We start from the raw sequence: 21,015 nt of genomic DNA on the forward strand, positions 1-21,015 counted from the left end.
GACGAAACGAGTTAGATTCAAAAGTTCACACATTCATTTCAAGGAAACATTACAGATCACAGTACATCTTTAACAGTTCCAAAGCCTCTCTCAAATAATGATTTCAGCAATCGTCTACGGGCCTATAAGAACAAAGGCCATCTTTATGGGACCACTAAATTCCTTGCACAAGTATCCTATTACTGATCAGTCTCGGGAGCTTGAGCATCCGTATTAGAACCATCAATGCCTCCAGTTGTTTGTACAGAGGCATTCCCTGGATACATTTGGGGAGTAAACATTGGTGGGGCACCACTAGTAGGCATTCCCGCACTTCCAGAAACCGTCGGAGGAGGAGCACTTGCGGGCATTTGAAAACCATTTGCTTGACCAGGTGGAGGAGCCATATAACCTGGCGACATGAAGACGTAAATACAAAGTTCTAGAGAAGCAATGAAGCACTTGCCAGATTAAGAGCATGTTTGGCTAAGCCTGAAAGTTTAGTCATGTCCTCAATAAATAACGTTTTTATGGGTCAAAGTTGAAAATAAGTTACTTATATTGACAGTTAAGCAAGAGTTACTTTCAAAATTAACTTACTTTTTTAAAAAGGAAAGTACTGTATTCACACATAATTGGATATAAAAGGTATTTCAGAGTAACATTTACTTCTTTTGAGCTTTAGCCAAACAACGTCTCAGAGAAATCTATTGGCTAACACCTCCATACAACGTCTCAGAGAAATCTATTGGCTAACACCTCCATACAACGTCTCAGAGAAATCTATTGGCTAACACCTCCATACAACGTCTCAGAGAAATCTATTGGCTAACACCTCCATACAACGTCTCAGAGAAATCTATTGGCTAACACCTCCATTTCTTAGCACCTGATATTCCCTCCCCAAACCCATTGATAAGCATACAACAATCCCTACACTGATTCAAGTCCCTGATCTTGCAGTGTTTTGCGTTCTTGATTCTAAGATACGTAGATTATCTAGAAGACAAAAACTCATATAAATGCCAACTTCCTGGGACATATGCTTCGATCAAATATCAGCTGAGCATAAGCAAGAAAAGATGAAAAATTTAAGGGGAAAAAGGCTGGGATCACATTAAAACATTTCACATACCAGGAGCTCCAAGCATGGGCCTTGGCAAAACTGGAGGCCTAAAACCTGGAAACTGAGCCCCTGGAATCGGCATTGGAGTAGGTAGAATTGGTAGACCAGGTCTCATCTGAGGGTATGGAGCAACAGGAGGCCTAAATGCCCCAAGATGCTCCTTGACCTTTTGATCAATCAAACTTTGGTTCAATTGTGCCTCATATTGTTGATAATAAGTACGCACATTTGCCTGCTCGAAATGTATAAAATGACTTTTACATAAACCTTCAAGCAAGAAATAAGACGAAGTTGGGGGCGGGTTGAAGTTAAAGTGAGAATACCTTATGTTTGTATCCCGCGTTATGTTGTTTTCTAACAGAAGGCTGTACACCCAAAAAATTTCAAAAAATAAGCAATTATGAAAGTGAAAGACTTTAAAAAACATCAAATATCAGATAAATGATAAAAATGTGAGAAATAACCCAGATAGTTCTTTGAAAAAGTAATCTCACAATGACTAAATAATCAAGAGGAGAAAGAAAAGGAATAAAATTAAGACATTTACATTTTCAGAAGCAATAATAACAGAAAATTAATAGAGAAGATTTTTGAATGTGACAAAAAATTAAGCATTATTGGACCTATGGCATCACTATCTTCTTTCTTTTTCCATGGATAAATTTCAAGTTTTCGCAAAAAACTTAATGAAAAAATATAAACAATTACAGAAGAAGGATGATGACTCACGGAATCGTGTGTCAAGTAGGTGTCACAATAATCACAATAATACCTGAAGACATAAACAAATACATCAAAGATTGAAATTCGATGACACTAAATTCAGATATATTATAAAAAGAATAAGAAAAGAGAAAGATATACCTGGGCATTATGTGTTACAAAGAACTTCTTTAACAATCTGTGAAACAGCGGGGCACCAAAAAAATAAAAATCATACACCAAAAGAACGAACAAAACCCTAGATCGCATAAATATTAACATATCAATAAATATTTACAAAAATGCTCAGTCTTTACACACTAAATCAAAATTTACATCACTACAGACATAAAATAGAAAAATAATACATTAATCCCAAGGTATTCTTCTACCCAAAGCTAACGAACTGTCAAAATTCTATCCTCTGCATAAGGAAATGATGGATTCCAACCAGATTAGCAACAAAAAATTCATTGATTCAACACTATTACTCCTCGTGGAACATTTTTTCAGCCAAATCCACATAACATATTCTATTCAAAGCTAGCACAATGTAAAATTCCATATAGAACAATGAAAATTAGAAACGAATCCAAGAGTTGCAACTTGCAATAAGCATAGCCCAACCAAGTACCCAGTTTAAAAAATAAAAAAAATAAAAAAAAATAGTCTACTTCTACCTTTGGATGAATTTCAATACGCAAGACGACGTACTCAAATGGGAAAAAAACCATAAAGCCTACTCCACTGACACTTATTATTGCTCTCAAGCACGCTAACCTAAAATTATTTATTGGGAGAAGATTTGGTTAGGGTTAAATTTGGGATTATTACTTTTATAACTGTGATTTTATTTTATCTAACCCATGTTTGAGCCACATTCTATATAAAAAATATATTTTTCATATCAATTTAATGAGAAATATGTGGTTATAAATAAGAAAAAAAATTAGATTTGCATGAATATTATTTTATTGAAGAATGTGGTTGAAATAATGTCAAATCACTGTTAATCAATATATTTTTTTTGAAAATAATGTGGTTCAAACAAGCCCTTAATTAATAAATATTTTTAATTAATTATATATATACCTGAATTTTAAACTTTTAAATCATTTAACTCATTTTTGAATTGGTGTAAACAATACACCTTAAATATAATTTTTTTCCCTTATAAACATACCTCCTCTATCTTCAAAAATTCGAATAACTCCATTAGATTTAGCCTGTGTTTGAGCCCCATCTTGAGAAAAAAAATATATTTTAGAATAGTATTTTATGATAAAAAGTGTGGCTAAAAAATCGATTTAAATGTAAAATTGATTTATTGAAGAATGTGTAGTTAAAAATGAGTTTTGAACAAATGAATTTTTGACAAAATGTGTCTCAAACAATGGCTTAAATTTTTTAACAGATTCTCCTACCAGCTAAAAGTAAATATATATTTTTTTAATTTTAACCCTTTGTTTTCATTTTCTTAATTCTTAAGATGTACTATTAAATTAAATTTATTTTCGCTCAATTGGGTGAATTTTTTAGTTAGAATGTGCATTCAGCTGATTTTTACTGTTTGTTTATTCTCACTTCGGTTCTACAAAACCAAGATATTTAGTTTTCATCTTGCCGAGTAATCAAGTTTAATTTTCTGTGATGAATTTGATATTCTAATATTGCTTTATCCGTTTTAAATATTGTTATAAAGTTTACAAAATTATTAAAATATAATTTACAAATCAATGTAAATAAATAATTTAATAAAGCTAGTTAAGAATCATTAAACATTCTCTCTAATTTTTGTTTTATTTTTTCAACTCTTTACATTTATACTATACTAAGTTTAGAAAATTAATGTAACATTAAATGCAAAAAAGTTGACATCCAAGGTTTAGATCATATATTCTTTTTTTCTTTTTCTTTTTTAAATCTTTTTATTAAATATATTTGGATTACTTTTAATTTGTCCATTAATGAAAAATTAATTTTCACCATAACAATTAAAAATTTTAAAGTAAAACATAAAAGTGAAGGACAAAATGAGAAACTTATGCTAGGAGTGAAGGTTTATAAATTTTTTGAAAATGTAAGGGTTTTTCTGTAATTGTCGTAAACTTCAGGGGAAATAATTAAATATTTATAAGGGTTCAATTACAAAATGTTCGAAGTCTGGACGGAAGAGATAATATATTAGGGAGCGTTTAGTAGACTCCACATTGATTGGACGAGCAAAAACACGCATGTCTGTGGTTGGTTGGGGTAGTCTTCAGAATGGCTGAAAAATTAGTTCTATTTTCCACAATGACTTTTATAATAAGAAATACTATTTTACCCTTACTTTTATTATTTGCAAGATGTATCTTATATCTTTTAATTATTAGGTCTTTCAGGATTATATCTTACAATTCTTCCAATTCTTCCTAATTTCTTTAAATATTCTTTGTATTTTGATAATTTTTCAAAGATTCTAGGCTGATCTTTTTCAGTTATGTATCCTAGAACTATTCCTTCTAAAACTTCTTCTTGTATTTTTATGTTTAGTTATAATATCTTCTACCTTTTTTATTTATCTACTAGTTCCTATGGAATCAATTCTTAGAATATGATTATAATAACAATCTATATCTCGATATATTTCTTCAAGTTTTTCTTGGCTAACAGAAAATATATCTTCAAACTTTTCAACTAATTTAAGTAAAAACGAAATATTTTTCTAATCTAAATATAATGTATTATCATCATTAGTAGTGGATGTGGATGCTTGTGAAATATTCATCAAAATTAATCAAAGAATAAGCATGTAAAAGCAAGTAAATAACTTACAGTAATCGAATAGAAGTAAACAGGATTTCCCTCCAGTATGCTCTTATAGATGCTTTGCATGTATTTAATCAATCTTCTGAATCAAGTAAAAGTTTAAAATGTTTTTTTGAATCACTTGGGTCCACAACTGCTTCCGCAAAAGGTTTTTCAATTAAAGTTGCATTTCTCACTCTAGAGAACTAGCCATGTTACCACAGACGCTATCTCACAGTATTCAGAGTCTCTGTTTTCACCTCTATTCAGACTCTTTTCGGAATTAAGTCCTCACTTGGAACGAAATTTTAAAAGATAACTCACACACTAGGTGCTACGATTTTGTTAGAAAACTGTCTTTTTTCCCTAAACCATTCATCAAAGACGGGTACTTTGGCATGGTTAACATCCATTCAAAATCAATGTTTTGAAAATCTTTTAAAATCTCNCCCATGTACTTGGTTTGAGATAATTGAGGACAATAGATGGTCAAGATAACATGTCTTCTTCCTTTGTAGCCATCCTTGCATTGGAGTAGATTATATGGTGTTCAGATGGATAAATCCATATTTTTTCTTTCTCAATAATTATCTGGGTTACATGCTCAAATATTTCTTTGTACCATTTTACTCTTCTATAGGGCATCATATTTATAATATTTTGATATCCATTTTGAACAACCTTTTGACTGGTTGGTAAAAAATGTTGGTTTGTGAGTCCTATTTTGATAACATGAAATGATGGATGCATATATTCAAGAACGGGATCCCATTCCATAGTTGTTGAATGGAATCTGATGTATATGTTTGTTGTTTTGACAATTTCAGTATATCTTTTAACAGCCTTCCTGACGTTGGCTGGAAGTTAGGCTATTTCTTTGAGATCTTTGCTGGGATATATATAGAGTATATTTCCTATCTCAAAACAATTTCGTACCCAGTTGGCTGGTACTCCTGGATAAAAGTTTATCTTGTTGTAGTTTGAATAGTGGAGAGTCTTCATCCACTTTCCAATCTCCAGATACCAATCTGATAGAATATTAAAAATAACAATAAAGAATATGACTTCTTCATGGTTATCTTTTCGGGAAATTTTGCCTCATGACATATTTTGACAATATCTTTTAGGTCTATTCTTTCAATAGAAAGTTTAGACTTAGTTTGGCTTCTGCGAAGAGCTACTTTCGCTTTTAATATTTTGAATATCTTCTTTACCAGTAATAGGCTGAAGTATTTCTTATGAAGAGGTTCCTATTACCTTCTTCTCTTTCCCTTTATCCTCGGGGAGAGCGCTAGTATTTACTGGTCCCTGTGAAGGGATACTAGACTTGGTACAAGTTACTTCTGCCTCGAGGGCTATATTTTGCCTCGAAGGCTATCTTGGATATTTTGAATTTGTGTTTCCAAATAGAAAACTTTTATTTCAAGTATTTGGACTTTCGTCCTTAGTTGCTCTAACTCCATCCCTGCTGAGATAATCAGGAAGAAAGTTAGTTTTACCTTTTATATATTCAATATCAAATTTGAAATATGAAAACCATATTTGTATCCTGATAATATATCTATTGGCAATAGATGGATCAACATTATTTTTCAAAAAAGCTTTAACTTGAGTATTATCAGTTCTAATCAAGAACTTTTTTGGTAATAAATAATCTTCATATTTTTGAACTCCTCTTTTTACAGCAATGAGTTCTTTCTTGTTCGTGTCATATCTAGTTTCAACTTCTTTGAATGTTTCTGATGTATAATCTGCAAGTATCTCAGGACAATAACAATTATTTTTACATTTATATTCTTTATGATTCTTTTTAACCTTTAATACTGCTCCCCAAAAATTATCCGAAGCATCAGTTTCAAGGATAAATAAATTTTCTTCCTGTGGAATTATAAGTTTGGGCAATACCTTTAATTCTTCTTTTACCTTCTTATATTTTCACAATCTTATTTTTTCCAAGACCACATTATATTTTTTCTTAATTTTGGAAGAAAATAATTTTTTAGTTCCGCACAATTTTCAATGAATCTTTCAGCATAATTTAATAAGACAAGGAAGTTTTGTAATTGTTTTTTATCTTTGATTTTTTCAGGAAATTCTTGAAATTTTTCTCCAATATTAGATTACAATTGCAATTCTCCTTTTTTTATAAATAATCCTAAAAATTCTATTTTTGTTTTAACTATTTCATCTTTCTTTTGAGAAAGTGTAATATCATATTTTTTCATAATATAACAAAATTTCTCAAAATGTTCAATATGTTCATTAATATTATTTGAATGAATAAGTAAATTATCTACATATGCAATACAAAAATGAGTAATTGATTTAATTACCTCATCCATTATTCTTTGGAATATCTGTGGTGCATTTTTCAACCCAAATGACATTATATTCCATTCATATTGTCCTGAATGATTGGGCGTACTAAATGCAGTTAATGGTTTACTTTCTTCTGTAAGCATGATTTGTCAAAAACTTGGCTTACAATCAAATTTTGAGAATATATTTTTATTTTGTACTTGCTTAATAAGGGTGTCCTTATTTGGCAAGTAATATCCATCGAATTTGGTAATTTCATTTAACTTTTTATAATTTATCACCATCCTGACTTTTCCTCTTTTTATCTCGCTATATTTTCAAACCATAAAGGCTGGGCTGCTATGTGGACTTTTACTAGGCCTAATTAATTTGGCTTCTAGCAATTCTTTTATCTGGTCTTTAATTTCCTTTTGCTCATCAACACTATATTTCATGGGTTTGACTCTAGCAATAGTGTCTTGATTAGTTAATTCTATTTTTGCATTTACTTTGTCCGTATTCCATTTTTCTAAGAGATTTTCATAATATGTTTTAAAAATTTCTTTTTTCAATTTTTCTAACTTATTTTCTGTTGTCATTTTTAGGACTGTAACTGGTTTAAGTTTTTCTGTACTCCAACATTCACCACGCTGGGTTGTGGAACTCTAATGGTTTATGTCTCTATATACTATTGTAACAGCCTTGTTTATCTTTGGTGTAAATATTTTGTGTGCACAGGATGTTGTGTACATATATTTATCAATATATTATGTAAATGATGCATATTTTAATAGAAAATTTTGTCCTAATAAAATATCACATCCAATTGTGTTTGACATATATATTGTATCAGCAAATACTTCTCTAAAGGAAATTAGAAAAGGTACTGCGTAGCATATTTGCTGTATACTACCTTATTTTCACCTGCTGTTGTAGCGGTAACTATTTTCTTTGAATTATATTTTCAGTATTCAGATGGTAGTACATTTGGTAAGCATAAACTTATTGTACTTCCTGTATCTATGTAAGCATGAAATTTAATTCTACAATAACTTTTTATATTGAGTATAATTTTAATATATGGACTCATGAAATTAGCACTAATTACTCTTTCCATGATAACAATGATTTCATATTTTCGTCTATTCTTGATATGATGATTGGATTATCTTCAACTATTATTTTTAAATATCCTTGGCAGATTTTATAAAGACTATATTTCTCAAAAAAGTTCATTTCTAGTAATATAGGTGAACGTTCAACTCCATATAATTCATCTTTATATAAAATTATTTCTTTAGTATATTCTTTCTGATCATTTCCCATAAGTATAAGAGGGAACTTTACATATTTCCTTATTTCAAGATTATTTCCTAAATAGTCCTTGAATATACAGGGTTCTGACATTTCAAATTCTATTAAATGACTAACAAATTTAGCATTTACATGACTTTTATTTGCTCCAGTGTCAATGAGGACAAGAATATTCTTCTTATATCCTTCTTGATTTACATATCTTGTTTTGATATAATATTGCGAACTTGATGGTTCAACAATACTTAATTTCTTGAGTTTGCTTATCTTAGAGTCTTGTCCATAGAAGAATCTTGCAATAAGATTATCTCCTTCTAGGCTGACACTATTTCTTCTTATCAGTTTTCCTTCAAAATTAATTTCTCTAGTTTGTTTGTGAAAATCAAGCATTATTTGTTCTGGCATAGTGACCTCATGTTCCTGATATTTCCTAGGAGGTATATATTGTGCTAATTCCTCAAAATCTTTATGTATGATAATATTATCTGTTATTTTTCTTAAATTGTTATGATGATTAGTACTAAAAGCAAAAATTGATTTTATGCTTATACTAATGGCATTATTTTTTTGTAATATTTTTAAATTTCCAATTCTATAATATAGATTGAAACTTTGGTCAATATTTTCGTCAATTAGTGATATTGCATAATTTGGTTTTACTGTAAATATTATCTTTTGATGACTAAGTTTCCTACAACTGTTCCTAATAGAGCATCTATAGGATCTTGTAAGATTCTGTTGTCCATACAAAATATTTCTATTGGTATGTTTATACTTTCTCTAAAAAATCCTTTTACCATTATCTGGACTCCTCATATTTCAACACATTTTAATTTGTTTATTATGTTTTCTGGAATTTTGGATAACTTTTGTTTTATCCATTCTTTAGTAATTATAGGAATTCTTGCTTTTCCTATAATATCTTCCATATTGATAGACATTTTTTTATAATTCATACTTACAATTGTTTTATTTACTCTTGGTAGTATTCCCAAGAATCCTTGTTGGAATACATCTTTTTTTTGTAGGTCTAATATTTTCTTGGTTATTCCTTTGTATTTTTTAATATCAAAGGTAATTTCTTGATTTATTCCTTTTATCGAGTCTTCAACTTCTTCAATTGTTTCTACATCTATTTCTAGATCTGCTTTTTGTATCTCTTGATTCATATATACAATCTCCTCAGAATCTTCTTCTGATGAGGATGTATTTAATTCATAAATGTTACTGCATTCACTACTTAAATCTTCAAAGTATTCAATTGGTTCTATTTCACTATCTTCTTGAAATTTTTTATAAATTCTAAGAGTTTTTAATATTCTGTCTATCTTTCTCTTTAGGACATTGAGGGGCAATGTATCCTTCTTCATTACAGATGAAACATCTACATTTTTTAATATTTCTTGGTTTAGATTTTTTATTCCAATCTCTTTTCTTGAAATATTTCTTGTGTGGTTTAAAATTTTTTTCTTAAATTTTTTGTAATTTTTAAATTTTCTTTTATATTTCTTATATGGTTTATATTTCTTTTTATGGCATTCAAATTGTTTAATTTGACCTATATCTTTGTAACAACACAAAGAATTCTTTCTTATTTTGTATGTTTTTTTTACTTTCAAGAGCTTCTCTGCACCACATGCCTATCATTTTTTTTTGTAAATTCGATCCTACTTCCAATACTATCTATTTTTACTCCTTCCTCATCTCCTAAAGGTAGTAATTTCTCATATTCTTTTAATAATTTAATTCCTCATGGGAATGGTAATTTTGTAAAATAAGACCTTAGTATAGGTTTATTTTCTTGATAATCTCATTGGTTTAATATATATTATAATTCTTCAAATTTACATGTATATCTTTCTAATTCACACATGTCAAATATCTTTAAATTTTCTAATGCTATCATTCCTTCATTATATTCATCTCGTTTTCTTTTTTATTCATTAGAAGTATATCTATCTCCCAGGAACTCTGTTCTTAATGCTTTTTCAAATCTTTTTAATATTTCTTGTATATTTTGATCATTTAAACTATTCATATTATCTAATACTTCAGTTCTACATTTTCCATACTTTATTCTTCCTTTAATAGTTTCTGGTAACTTTCTCTACCATTCAGAAACAATTTCTCTGAATGTATGTTCTATAAATCCAAAAGTTGTATATATTTCCCATTTATTAAATTGTATTGTTAAGTCAGTACTTTTTATCCATGTTTCAATAGCTTTCTTTTTATCTACACAGTCTAGATCTAACCATATTTTCGTTGTGTGAATTGGTTCATTGTAAGATTTCATTAGATTTGTTTCTTTTATGGATTGTTTTCTTATATTTTCAGTGTATCTTTTCTGCGTTTTCCTATATTGATTAATACATTCTTTAAGAGGTATTATAGTATAATAAGGATAATTGTATTCTTCATCACTACTGAATTCTATTTTTATTTTTTGACTTGTTGATGGATTAGTATTAATCTTAGTATTTTCCATTCTTTCAGTTAATTCTTCTAACTGTTTTTTATATTTATCATACTCCTTACCAGTGAATTTTAAGAATTTTTGTTGTAGTTCTTCTACATTTGTAATCATATATTGATTTTCTTCATGTCTTTTCCCTTTATTATTTTCTTTTTGTGTTATCCTAAAATCTTGGGGTGGATTAATTATAATCCTATTTTTTTCTTTAAGGTTTTTATCCAAAAGAGCATTTCCTACTTGTAGATTATGTTCTAACCTTTTATGTATATCCTCAAAACTTTCATTTGTGGTGTTTTTAGGTAAGTAGGGATAACTTAGTTTTTTATGTTTTTCAACTTTTTTCCAAAAATTCTTTAATTATATTTTCTTCATCTACTATGTTCATCATAATTTTAGGTTCGTAACATGGCTCTTATACCATTTCATTGGAGCGTGCAGTGGAGGGGTTAAGATTTTGAATCCAATTAAAATCTTCATAAGTATTTATAAAGAAACTTTCCAGATCTTCTGTTAAATAATTTAATTCATTATCTATTGCATTTCTTAGATCAATAAAATTTTGTATAATTTTTGGGTTTAAATTTATAAAAGATTCATAATCTATATTTCTTTGGAGACCTAATCGAAGATTTTTATACATCTTAATGATTTTGGTTGCAAATTTGATTACAAATTCTCTATAAAAAATATTTTTGAAAAGATTATTGGTCAAAGGTTATTATTATATTTTTTCATCTAATCTCACAATTTGCCATTCAATTTACTGTTAGAAGGTATTTCCTCGCGGTTGGTTTGGGTGAAGTCTGCATTACGCGATTTTTTAACGGTCAAATTCGTTGATTCAATCTCTCTGCAAAACGTATAACTGAATAAAAGAATATTCCGGCAGTCGCTTTGCTGCACCAATTCAATAATGGCCGCAGATTCTGCTTCCGGTAATGCCCTGATTTCATTTACAGAATTGAAACCCCAAAAAATAATGCTAATTTGCTAATTGTTGATTTGTAGTTGGAATTGGAAGATTATTATTATTGTTATTATTATTATTTTCGTTTTCTATGTTATGATTTCGAATTTGATGATTTGTCATTGGATCCATCATTCCATTTTAGCAGACGGGAAACAGAAATGGGGAGTTTCGGCATCTGATGTTGTTTACCACTTCGGTACCAGCGGAATTTCTGTTGCAGCGGCAACTGGGATTACTCATCCTTTAGGTTTTTCTCTCTTCTTCTACTTGATTAGGCATTCTTGTTTCTTCGTGGGCTAGTAATCAGTAATCGAATTAGATTCTCTTAAATGTTCAATTATGCATTACTATAACTAATTTGGAAGAATTTGAACTGATTTTGTGAATCAGCCTCCCTTTATTTCTCAAAAAATATGCTTCCTTTAATTTTGCCCCATGTCCCTGTTATTAATGCTGCATCCTAGAGTTTGTTTGGAGAAGGTGTTTATGAACGAGTGATGTATAAGTGGGTAGTAATTGTGGGTACGAAATGTATGAATAAAAGGTTGTTTAACCGAAATTTATTTTTTATTCGAAGTGTTTATAAACACCTTCCAAATCACAGGCTTCTTCAACTTTGTTTGATATATCGTTGAGTAGTTAAAAACAACAATTTTGGTACCTTATGACAATTGTCTTCGCATTTACTAATAAACCAAATTATAGGAATTGATGTTGACAAGATAGGCGAAAGAGAGAGATTTTGGAGTGTATGTATGCTTATAGTTGCTGACATGGCATAGGCAGCAACATTTATATGAAATATGTGATTCAGCTTATTTTGGAATGCAGATGTTCTCAAAGTTAGGCTGCAAATGCAACTTGTTGGCCAAAGAGGTCCACTCATTGGGATGGTATATAATTTCTCTATTTTTCTTTTCAATTGCAAGAGTTGCTCTCTAAATAATAATTTGGCATCTTAGGAGATATTTCTTGTGTTGTGTCATTTCTCATGGCATGTAGGGTAAGCTTTCTGCTCAAGTAGTCAAAAGTGAAGGTCTCAGGTCCTTGTATCTGGGTTTGACACCTGCATTAACAAGGTCAGTTCTTTATGGAGGTCTCCGTTTAGGTTTATATGAACCAACAAAATATGTCTGTGAATTGGCTTTTGAGTCCACCAATATCTTGGTGAAGATCGCATCTGGAGCATTCTCTGGATCTGTTGCAACTGCACTGACCAATCCAGTAGAAGTTTTGAAGGTACCAGATATACAGGCTTTGTTAACTCTTCAGAAAAATTCTGAATATCCTACCTTTCATCAGGTACGGATTCAAATGAATGCCAGAACAACTAGGGGACCGGTGCAGGAATTGCAGAAAATCGCTTCAGAAGAGGGAATAACAGCTCTTTGGAAGGGGGTTAGACCTGCAATGGCCAGGGCTGCTACATTGACTGCATCCCAGTTGGCAACGTACGATGAATCCAAGCGGGTCAAGTTCTAAGCATCCTCTTTATCACTTTGATTGTCCACAGTGTAATTTTTCACCATTCAAGTTTATGTACCTGTTATTTTGGTGGTCTGAAACAGTTTCTCTTATTTTAACTCTTCACTAGTACAGGTTTTGACAAGATGGACCTCTCTTGAAGAAGGATTTTATCTGCATCTCGTGTAATCTTCTACTCTGTACACACTGCTCATTATCATAAAACCTACATTTTTCCTTCCCCATACAGGTGGTTACACGTGCACTCACAGTCAATCGTATGAATTCTACTGATTATTTCTGCGACGTGTAATCTAACTCAACTTGGTATATTCACACATGTAAATGTGTACATTACATCCAATTTGATGCGGACATCACTTATATTATTATCGCACTATTTTACTTTTTCTAGTTATTGGGCTTGTATTATTGGTTTGGCCCAAGCCCATCACTGGTAGGGTTATGCTTTTACTATTTATATGATTTTCAGTTGTAATTTCATTAGACGATGATGAATTAGAATTGAAATATTGTTTGGCTTGCAGCCGTTTTTCTCCCTCCCCTCTCCTCTCCTCTCCTCCCCGTTTCTTTTTCTTCTCCCCTAGTTTCTCAACTTCTTCCGGACTACTTCTTCTTATTGAAATCCCTCAATCTATCCTACATCAAAGTGGTATCAGAGCCAAAACCTGGTTATCTTCATCTCAACTGTTCACAAAATAACCATCCACAATGAACAGTAACCGTAGGCAATGCAGTAACCCAGAACTTTTTACTACCCGCCGACTACTGCTAAATTGACGACCCATATAGTTAATTCTTTCCTTCACCGACCACCACAACAATTGCGAAAAAGAAACCACCACGTCCTTCCACAACCGCCACCACAGTCGAACAGCACACCCAAGCCAATAACTGTCAAATTACAATACACTACAAACGGCTAGTCCCACATAACTCCGATCCCTCACAGTCGAACAGCACACCCAAGCCCAATACATGTAACAGTAACCCAACCCATATTTAGGTGACACAAATTCCGAGTCTTCTTCCACTTCTTCGACTCGTCTACTGTCGCTATCGCCGGTCGACACCTGTGGCGGCATCTCCGCCGTCCCAAATCAAGTTGCATCTCGCCGACAGCCCTAATCATCGCCACCATAACAGCCTAACACCGACAACAAACAAAAGTGACCAGTCACTCCTCACAATTCCAACTCCCGTAACTCACGCTTCAAGAGGAAGAACCAAGAAGATGAAGAAGAAGACGACCCCGTTGAGAGCAAGAAGGCGTTGGGTCAATTTGGGTTGTCTTTTATAATTTCAAAAGTCTTGTTTGGGCTTTAGTCTTTAGCCTCTACTTTTCGTTTGGTTTTGGGCATCAGTTTGTGACCTTAATAGTTTGTCTGTGTATTGATTAGTAGTATCAAAGAAAAAAAAAAGAAAAAAAAAAGGAAAAGAAAAGTGACAAAAAAAAAAAGAGAAAAAAAAGTATTTTCTAACATTGTTTTTGTAGATATCTCTTCTTGTTCTATTAATCAATCCAGTTGCTTCGATGAACAAAAAAAGGGGAGTTACTATTCTATTTATCTTTGGTACATTTCTGTTAATCTTAGAAATTGCATCAATTAAATTTTTGTGTTACTGCTGCTGATCTAGTTGTTTTCTAAATTCACGTAATTGGATCCATTCACTTCGTTAAGTTCCACTTTTACCTCGCTTATTTTACGTGATTAGAGTTTGACTAGTATTTGACCCTTGCTTTGCTATTTTACTTATACCAACAGTATTAACTTGTTTTGGATTTTAATCCCAAAATTTAAATTAAAAAAAAAAGATCAAATTTTCATTTTCCTTTACTTGCACTTTTTGTTCGTTGATATCTCTATTGCATGTCATTAAGTTGCTATTACAGTGCATGTAGTTATATATTGGTCATCTTGTCACTTCTGGCTCCAGTACCTTAAACATGGACCCTTCACAATTCGATGCACTCACCCGACAAATAGCGGCTATTCAAACTCAGATGACCGCTACTCTTGAAAAGAGTAAGGTCCTATCTGTTAGTTTGAAAAATTTTAAACACATCCCTCATTCAATTGATGTTGATAATTTTAAGGTGTCCCATAATAGACATTATCATCATCAACAGGGTGATCAAAAATGCTTTAGACACGATTGTAGGGGTAGGGATCAGATTCGTGAGCGAGAACGAGATAATTTTGAAATTCTTACTCAATGGAATGCCCTTAAACAAGGAAATCAACTAGTCACTGAGTATATTGCACAATTTGAGAAATTTCGATCCAAATGTCATTTAGTTGAAGATGAGAGCACGACTTTGAATAGGTTTAGCCAAGGTCTGAGAGATGATCTTAAGCGCGAGCTTTTCCTTTGAGGTGTCACTACTCTTGATCACGCTTACTCTTTAGCTCGAGATTATGAGTTGATTATTAGTACTCCATATGAAAAGCGTGGCGTCGCCTCATCATAAGTCTATCATAAGACATTCTCCGTCTAATGTTCCTCCTATTTGAAAAAATAATTGTAAAGGTCGTGATAGTCCAAGATCTTCTTCTCCATGTAAAAAGCATATTGACAATCATCCTTCGGTGTCATTGGCTCTACTTCCTCCCGTGAAGTCCCTTCTAGGACCTCCCCCGTCTGATGTTCCTCCAATTTTGAAAAATAAGGGTAAAATTTTTTATAATTATCATTTGGCTTCATTGGCTTCACCTTCTCCCGTTAAGTCCCTTCTAGGACCTCCCCCTTCTAATGGTTCTCCAATCTTGAAAAATCAGGGTAGAATTTCTGAAACTCCAAGGCCTTCTTCTCACTTATTGTGCGTCAACTGTAAAGACTTTGGTCACATTTCTTCTAAATGTCTTAATCGAACCTTAGTTATGAAAGAACGAAAGAATGTAATAGAGAAGCCGTTAGAAGATCTAGTCTATGAACCTAAACTTGAAGATTTTGATGACTTGGATGATAGCGAGGACACTTCCTTAAGTGGAATCCAGAGTCTTCCCGAGACTTGGGATACTATACCCCTTATCTCCGACAATTTTCGATCACATGTTATATGTCATACCCTTACCCAAGTTAAAGAGTTTGATGATGTCATCAGTCACCCTTGAAAAATCCAGTCGCTTGTGGTTAACACTAAGGCAAAATTATCCACCACTGACCAACCTCAAATTGATGGTCAAAACAAAAGTGCTAACTAAAATCCTAACAATTTATTACAATCTCTAGTCCAGAAAAATCTTGGGAATTGGGACTTGATCCTTCCAACTGTTCAAATTGCATATAACGATCCTGTGAACCGGGCTTTAGGTCTAAAACCCTTTGAAGTTATTCTTGGTTGTGAACCTTTGAAACCTCTAGACCTTATTCCCATGCACCCACATGCGTGTGTGTCTATGTCAGTTGAGGTAGTTGTATCACATTTTTATAGCTTGCATATTGAGATCAATAAATAATTTGAAGCAATTAAATCATTATATAAACCTCAAGTTGATTGGCATAAACAACACTTTGAATTTAATATTGGGGATTATGTTATATTGCAAGCGTGTAATGTTGGTCTTTTTAAAATTTCAAAGCATGTTGGTCAAAATGCCTATGTCAATGATCTTTTATCACATTATGACCATAACCCTATTTTATTTGTTAAGGACTTCGATACCTACAATGGCTATTTTAACACTTTTGTTGATCCTTTTTGTCTCTACCCGAGAACTCCCACACCGAATCTTTTGCTATGTCTATTCGAATACCACATGTCGCAGCACACAAAGATAAAATTGATATAATTTTAGATGAACAGGTTGTGTTAACCATTGATGGAGAGAATCGGTGCTTCTTTAATTGTTGGGTAGATCAACGTTCTTATTATGCTCCACATTATGCGCAATCATGTGAAGATTTTGGAGATGAGTTGCAGGAGTACTTGTTATTTGAAGTCCAATGTCGGTACTTGATTAAAATGACTAAACGAGGGATCGTTCGCCTTGGTTGGATCATATTCTTGAGGACAAGTTGCCATTTGCATTGTTATCAACCGTGGATTCAGATATTTGGTTCTTCAAAAAGATCGTCCACCGTGGTTGAGTTCAGACGTTGAAAATTGACGGTAGCTCTTTGTCATTTGTTCACTCGACAGAGTCGAGTTTTTCTTCCACCCCGGGATAATTGATGCGGACATCACTTATATTATTATCGCACTATTTTACTTTTTCTAGTTATTGGGCTTGTATTATTGGTTTGGCCCAAGCCCATCACTAGTAGGGTTATACTTTTACTAGTTATATGATTTTCAGTTGTAATTTCATTAGACGATGATGAATTAAAATTGAAATATTGTTTGGCTTGCAGCCGTTTTTCTCCCTCCTCTCTCCTCCCCGTTTCTTCTTCTTCTCCCCTAGTTTCTCAATTTCTTCCTGACTACTTCTTCTTATTGAAATCCCTCAATCTATCCTACATCACAATTAGAATTTCCTGACTTGCAGTAGTTTAGGAGGCTGGATTTTTGGTTATTGATATGAAAGTCATTTTACATATTCAAGCATAAAGAAAAGATGGATGATGCATAATATTAAGATTTTTTTAAAGTAGAGAATTTCCTTCCCCATTTTACGTATTCATTTTCATTTGGGAAAGATGGGAAGTCTGCCAGTTATGGGGGAAAGAAACTGGAAAAAATCTTAAAACAGCATAATGCAGTAATTGTTTACACTACACCATAATGTGGCAATTTAAAAGTAAATCCTTGTTCCAAACATGGTGTGAATATCATCAGGAACTAATAAAGTGGAACGGTGAAATAATCTCTCCTACATTTTTTATGTTCTGAATCCCTAATTTTGATTAGCCTTGGTTCTGCAATTTCTAACTGATGTTAACATCTTCTGAAGCTCGAGTACCATATCAGGCTCGGTGAGCACGATGGTGACTGCACCTATGGACATGGTTAAAACACGACTTATGTTGCAGCAAGAATCTAAAACAGTTGGAAGCTATAAAAATGGACTCCACTGTGCATCCCAGGTTGTAGCTTTTTCTGCTTAATTTAGCCCTGATATTATTATATTTCTGTATTATCATTGAGTACTGCCAACCGGCCTGTCTAATGTACCTGATACATAATTCCAGGTTCTGCAAACAGAAGGTCTTCAGGGTCTCTACAAAGGGTGAGTTCTTCACGTACACTACGTAAGTGGTTGGGTATGGTCGATTGGACAGCTTTAAAATCTTTGTTCATTATGTTGTCCAGTCTCATCCCAACATACACCTAGTTGTTTTGTATCTTTGTTGAAGACGACCTACCTTCCCCCCCCCCCCCCCCCCCCCCCCCCCCNNNCCCCCTTCCCCCCCCCCCCGGAACTTAGTCGTAATGTTACCTGAAGTTCTTTTTGATGTTTTCTTGAATTGATTAATCGGTTATCTTTTTAACGCTGCCAGTGGCTTTGCAATCTTCGCAAGATTGGCTCCACAAACTACAATTACCTTCATACTCTGCGAGAAGCTGCGTGAACTTGCAGGTCTTAAAGCGATCTAGTCCATATAATTGCCTTGTCTCTACCATTCGTTTCCAGTATTTATACTCTCTTAGAATTCTTTGCCCGTGGACACGACAAACCATCAAGATCCCGCATTTGTTTTTTGACAAAAATGTTATATGAAGTTCATGTGTTGTCTCTTTGGATATCGGGGGAATCCAGAATCTCGTTGCACGACATTTTTTTTCTCACTATTGTCATTCCATGTATTACTACTACTTGTAACAGGACGATGATTGATCTATTTGTTGCTATAATAAATTTGTTATACTTTTCCAGCTTCCTATCCTCTCTGGCTAAGAGGAGATGAAAATTCTCAACTACATATTTCCCTTGAAATGATTTTTTGATGTTATCTGGCTAAGATAGTCGTGTCTAGTACAAAGCTACTCTGATAGGAAATGGAAACAGGGTTTTAAATCCAGGCAGCACCTGACTGGGTACTTGTTTTTTTTTGTTTTAAAACTGGCCAACCATATGTGGACGCATGGCACCTAAATTTAATCCATGTTCCCATTCCCTGTTTTTGTAGCAAAACTCTTGTGTCTTAAGCCTATAAATTGTGTCAGGTACTTGGCACCAAAACCTAGGTTGAGGCAAAGTCCGACCCGACCCGACTCCATGTGATCTGGCCAAGCCTCGAATTTTCCTTCAAAATGACAACTGCAAAGATAGTGTCCAAAAATATTGGAATTGAGACTTGGCGAGCGTGTTTGGGTTAGCTTTAGAAGTTCATTTATAAACAAAAAAGTATGAGTAAATGAAAAGGACAAGTTAGTTATTTTCAATTAAAGTTCGAAATAATTATGTTACTTAATTTAAAATCACTTTTCTCTTATAAGTAAAAATAAATAGGCACGGTGGACTCCTTGTTAACCTGCTGCAAGGGTTCTCCAATTCCAAAGGAACAAAAGGGTAGTGAAAGTCTTCGGACGGTTATTTGGGTCAATTTACAGGGACGAAGTGCCGCGTACGGCACGAGGTAATTGAATTACACGTTTTAATAGTTTTGTCAAAACTAATATCTTTATTTTTTGGACTTGTCTGAATTTAGGCTAATAAGTTTTCTTACGTCCACCATACGAAATCGCTTTTCTAAATCAAAGTTTAACCTCGTTTGGTTTTACTAAAAATCAAAATTTAAAGCATCGTTGATGAAATTAATGATTGAAAAGTTGATAAAAGATGTGAGTCTCATAAATGTTTATTTAAAATTAATTTTTTTTTATATATTTTATTTCGAATTGACTATTCCTTTTCAAATTAATGTGCAGACCTAGTCTTTTAATATTGTCGGAGATAAAACACTGAAAATTTATAATTTTGTTGTCTAAATAGTAAATATTAATGGCTACTTGTACAATTTGATGGACTACGATATTATATTGACTTGTAATTCACTAATTGAATGAAGAAGTGTTCAACAAATGTTTAACAAAGTGCAATTATTATTGATCACTTAATAAAGTCAAATATTTTTAGGTGGCCGGTCGGTCCACTAGACTATTGGGTCTTGAGTCCAACAACCTATATCATCACCACGTTGAATTGAAATTTACACAAACACCTTTTTTTGGGATGATTTTATTTACTTTTTTGCTTGAAAATCATATAAAATGTTGAGTATGGAATATTTAATAGGTTTGAATGATACAATAAATAATATTTTTTCTTCTTTATTAAAATTATTCAATGGTATTTGATACTGCAATAACCATATATGATATGATATAAAGAGTTCTATCTCAATAAAGTTTGATTTTCTTTTGTAAATGGAAAAGATAAAATGTTTTTCACACTTCGAAGTTTAGAAAATCAAATTCTATATTTCCGTTACGTTTCAAAAGTTGTCACTCGATCTTTTATTTGTATGACTAGAAAGAAAACGTTAATTTCGTTTTTAAATTGTTTTATTTTTTCATATCTATGATAATCATTATTTGACACAGGACAAATACAATACGATATTTCACACATGTAACAGGGTGCTAGTCCATACGAAAATTTCCATAGAATTGTATTTTTCTTTTATCTTTTAGACTGTTACGGAATTTGGTGATTTGACTAATGAACTATTTTTGTTGAATGACCTCGTGTTTAATAAAAAAAAGGTTGACTAGAGACTTGTGAGGGAGGTAAATTGTAGGATGTACCACAATAGGTCAAGGAATAAGAACTGCATGTGTACTGCGCCTACAAGGAATCCAATTCCATGTTTCAGGAATCGAACCCCCACACTGCGACTGCCAGCAAGACGTGAGATAACCTCACTCCTATCATTTGCACTACTAGGTTATGTCTCCAGGGGCGACCTCGTGTTTAATATGATATATTA

At 32.5% G+C, this 21,015-nt stretch overlaps 2 protein-coding genes across 4 annotated transcripts; one reads left to right on the forward strand and one right to left on the reverse strand.

The window, feature by feature from the left end:
• Positions 1 to 11: 11 nt before the first annotated feature.
• On the reverse strand, positions 12 to 2,594 carry LOC111379593 (U1 small nuclear ribonucleoprotein C-like). Its single transcript, XM_023002999.1, has 6 exons — positions 2,488 to 2,594; positions 1,970 to 2,006; positions 1,835 to 1,877; positions 1,429 to 1,470; positions 1,115 to 1,337; positions 12 to 391 (listed from the first exon to the last, which is right to left on the reverse strand). Exons 2-6 carry the CDS (start codon positions 1,975 to 1,977, stop codon positions 180 to 182), a joined length of 528 nt encoding a protein of 175 aa, XP_022858767.1. The 5' UTR covers positions 1,978 to 2,006; positions 2,488 to 2,594; the 3' UTR covers positions 12 to 179.
• Positions 2,595 to 11,378: 8,784 nt separating this feature from the next.
• Positions 11,379 to 18,966, forward strand: LOC111379585 (mitochondrial substrate carrier family protein ucpB). 3 transcript variants are annotated; one of them, XM_023002986.1, is made up of 9 exons: positions 11,384 to 11,620; positions 11,801 to 11,902; positions 12,487 to 12,548; positions 12,658 to 12,894; positions 12,958 to 13,125; positions 13,255 to 13,304; positions 18,036 to 18,168; positions 18,274 to 18,311; positions 18,583 to 18,966. In XM_023002986.1, the coding sequence occupies exons 1-9, from the start codon at positions 11,599 to 11,601 to the stop codon at positions 18,677 to 18,679; spliced, it is 909 nt and encodes a 302-aa protein (XP_022858754.1). In that variant the 5' UTR covers positions 11,384 to 11,598; the 3' UTR covers positions 18,680 to 18,966. The 3 variants fall into 3 exon arrangements, 2 of the variants coding, with proteins under 2 accessions (XP_022858754.1, XP_022858753.1); XM_023002985.1 differs by having other exon boundaries at positions 11,386 to 11,620; positions 11,798 to 11,902; XR_002700068.1 differs by lacking the exons at positions 18,274 to 18,311; positions 18,583 to 18,966 and having other exon boundaries at positions 11,379 to 11,620; positions 11,798 to 11,902; positions 13,255 to 13,369; positions 18,036 to 18,119.
• Positions 18,967 to 21,015: the final 2,049 nt, after the last annotated feature.

Source organism: Olea europaea, unplaced genomic scaffold, assembly GCF_002742605.1.
Source record: "Olea europaea var. sylvestris unplaced genomic scaffold, O_europaea_v1 scaffold2007, whole genome shotgun sequence".
In the NCBI taxonomy this organism is placed as follows: domain Eukaryota; kingdom Viridiplantae; phylum Streptophyta; class Magnoliopsida; order Lamiales; family Oleaceae; genus Olea; species Olea europaea.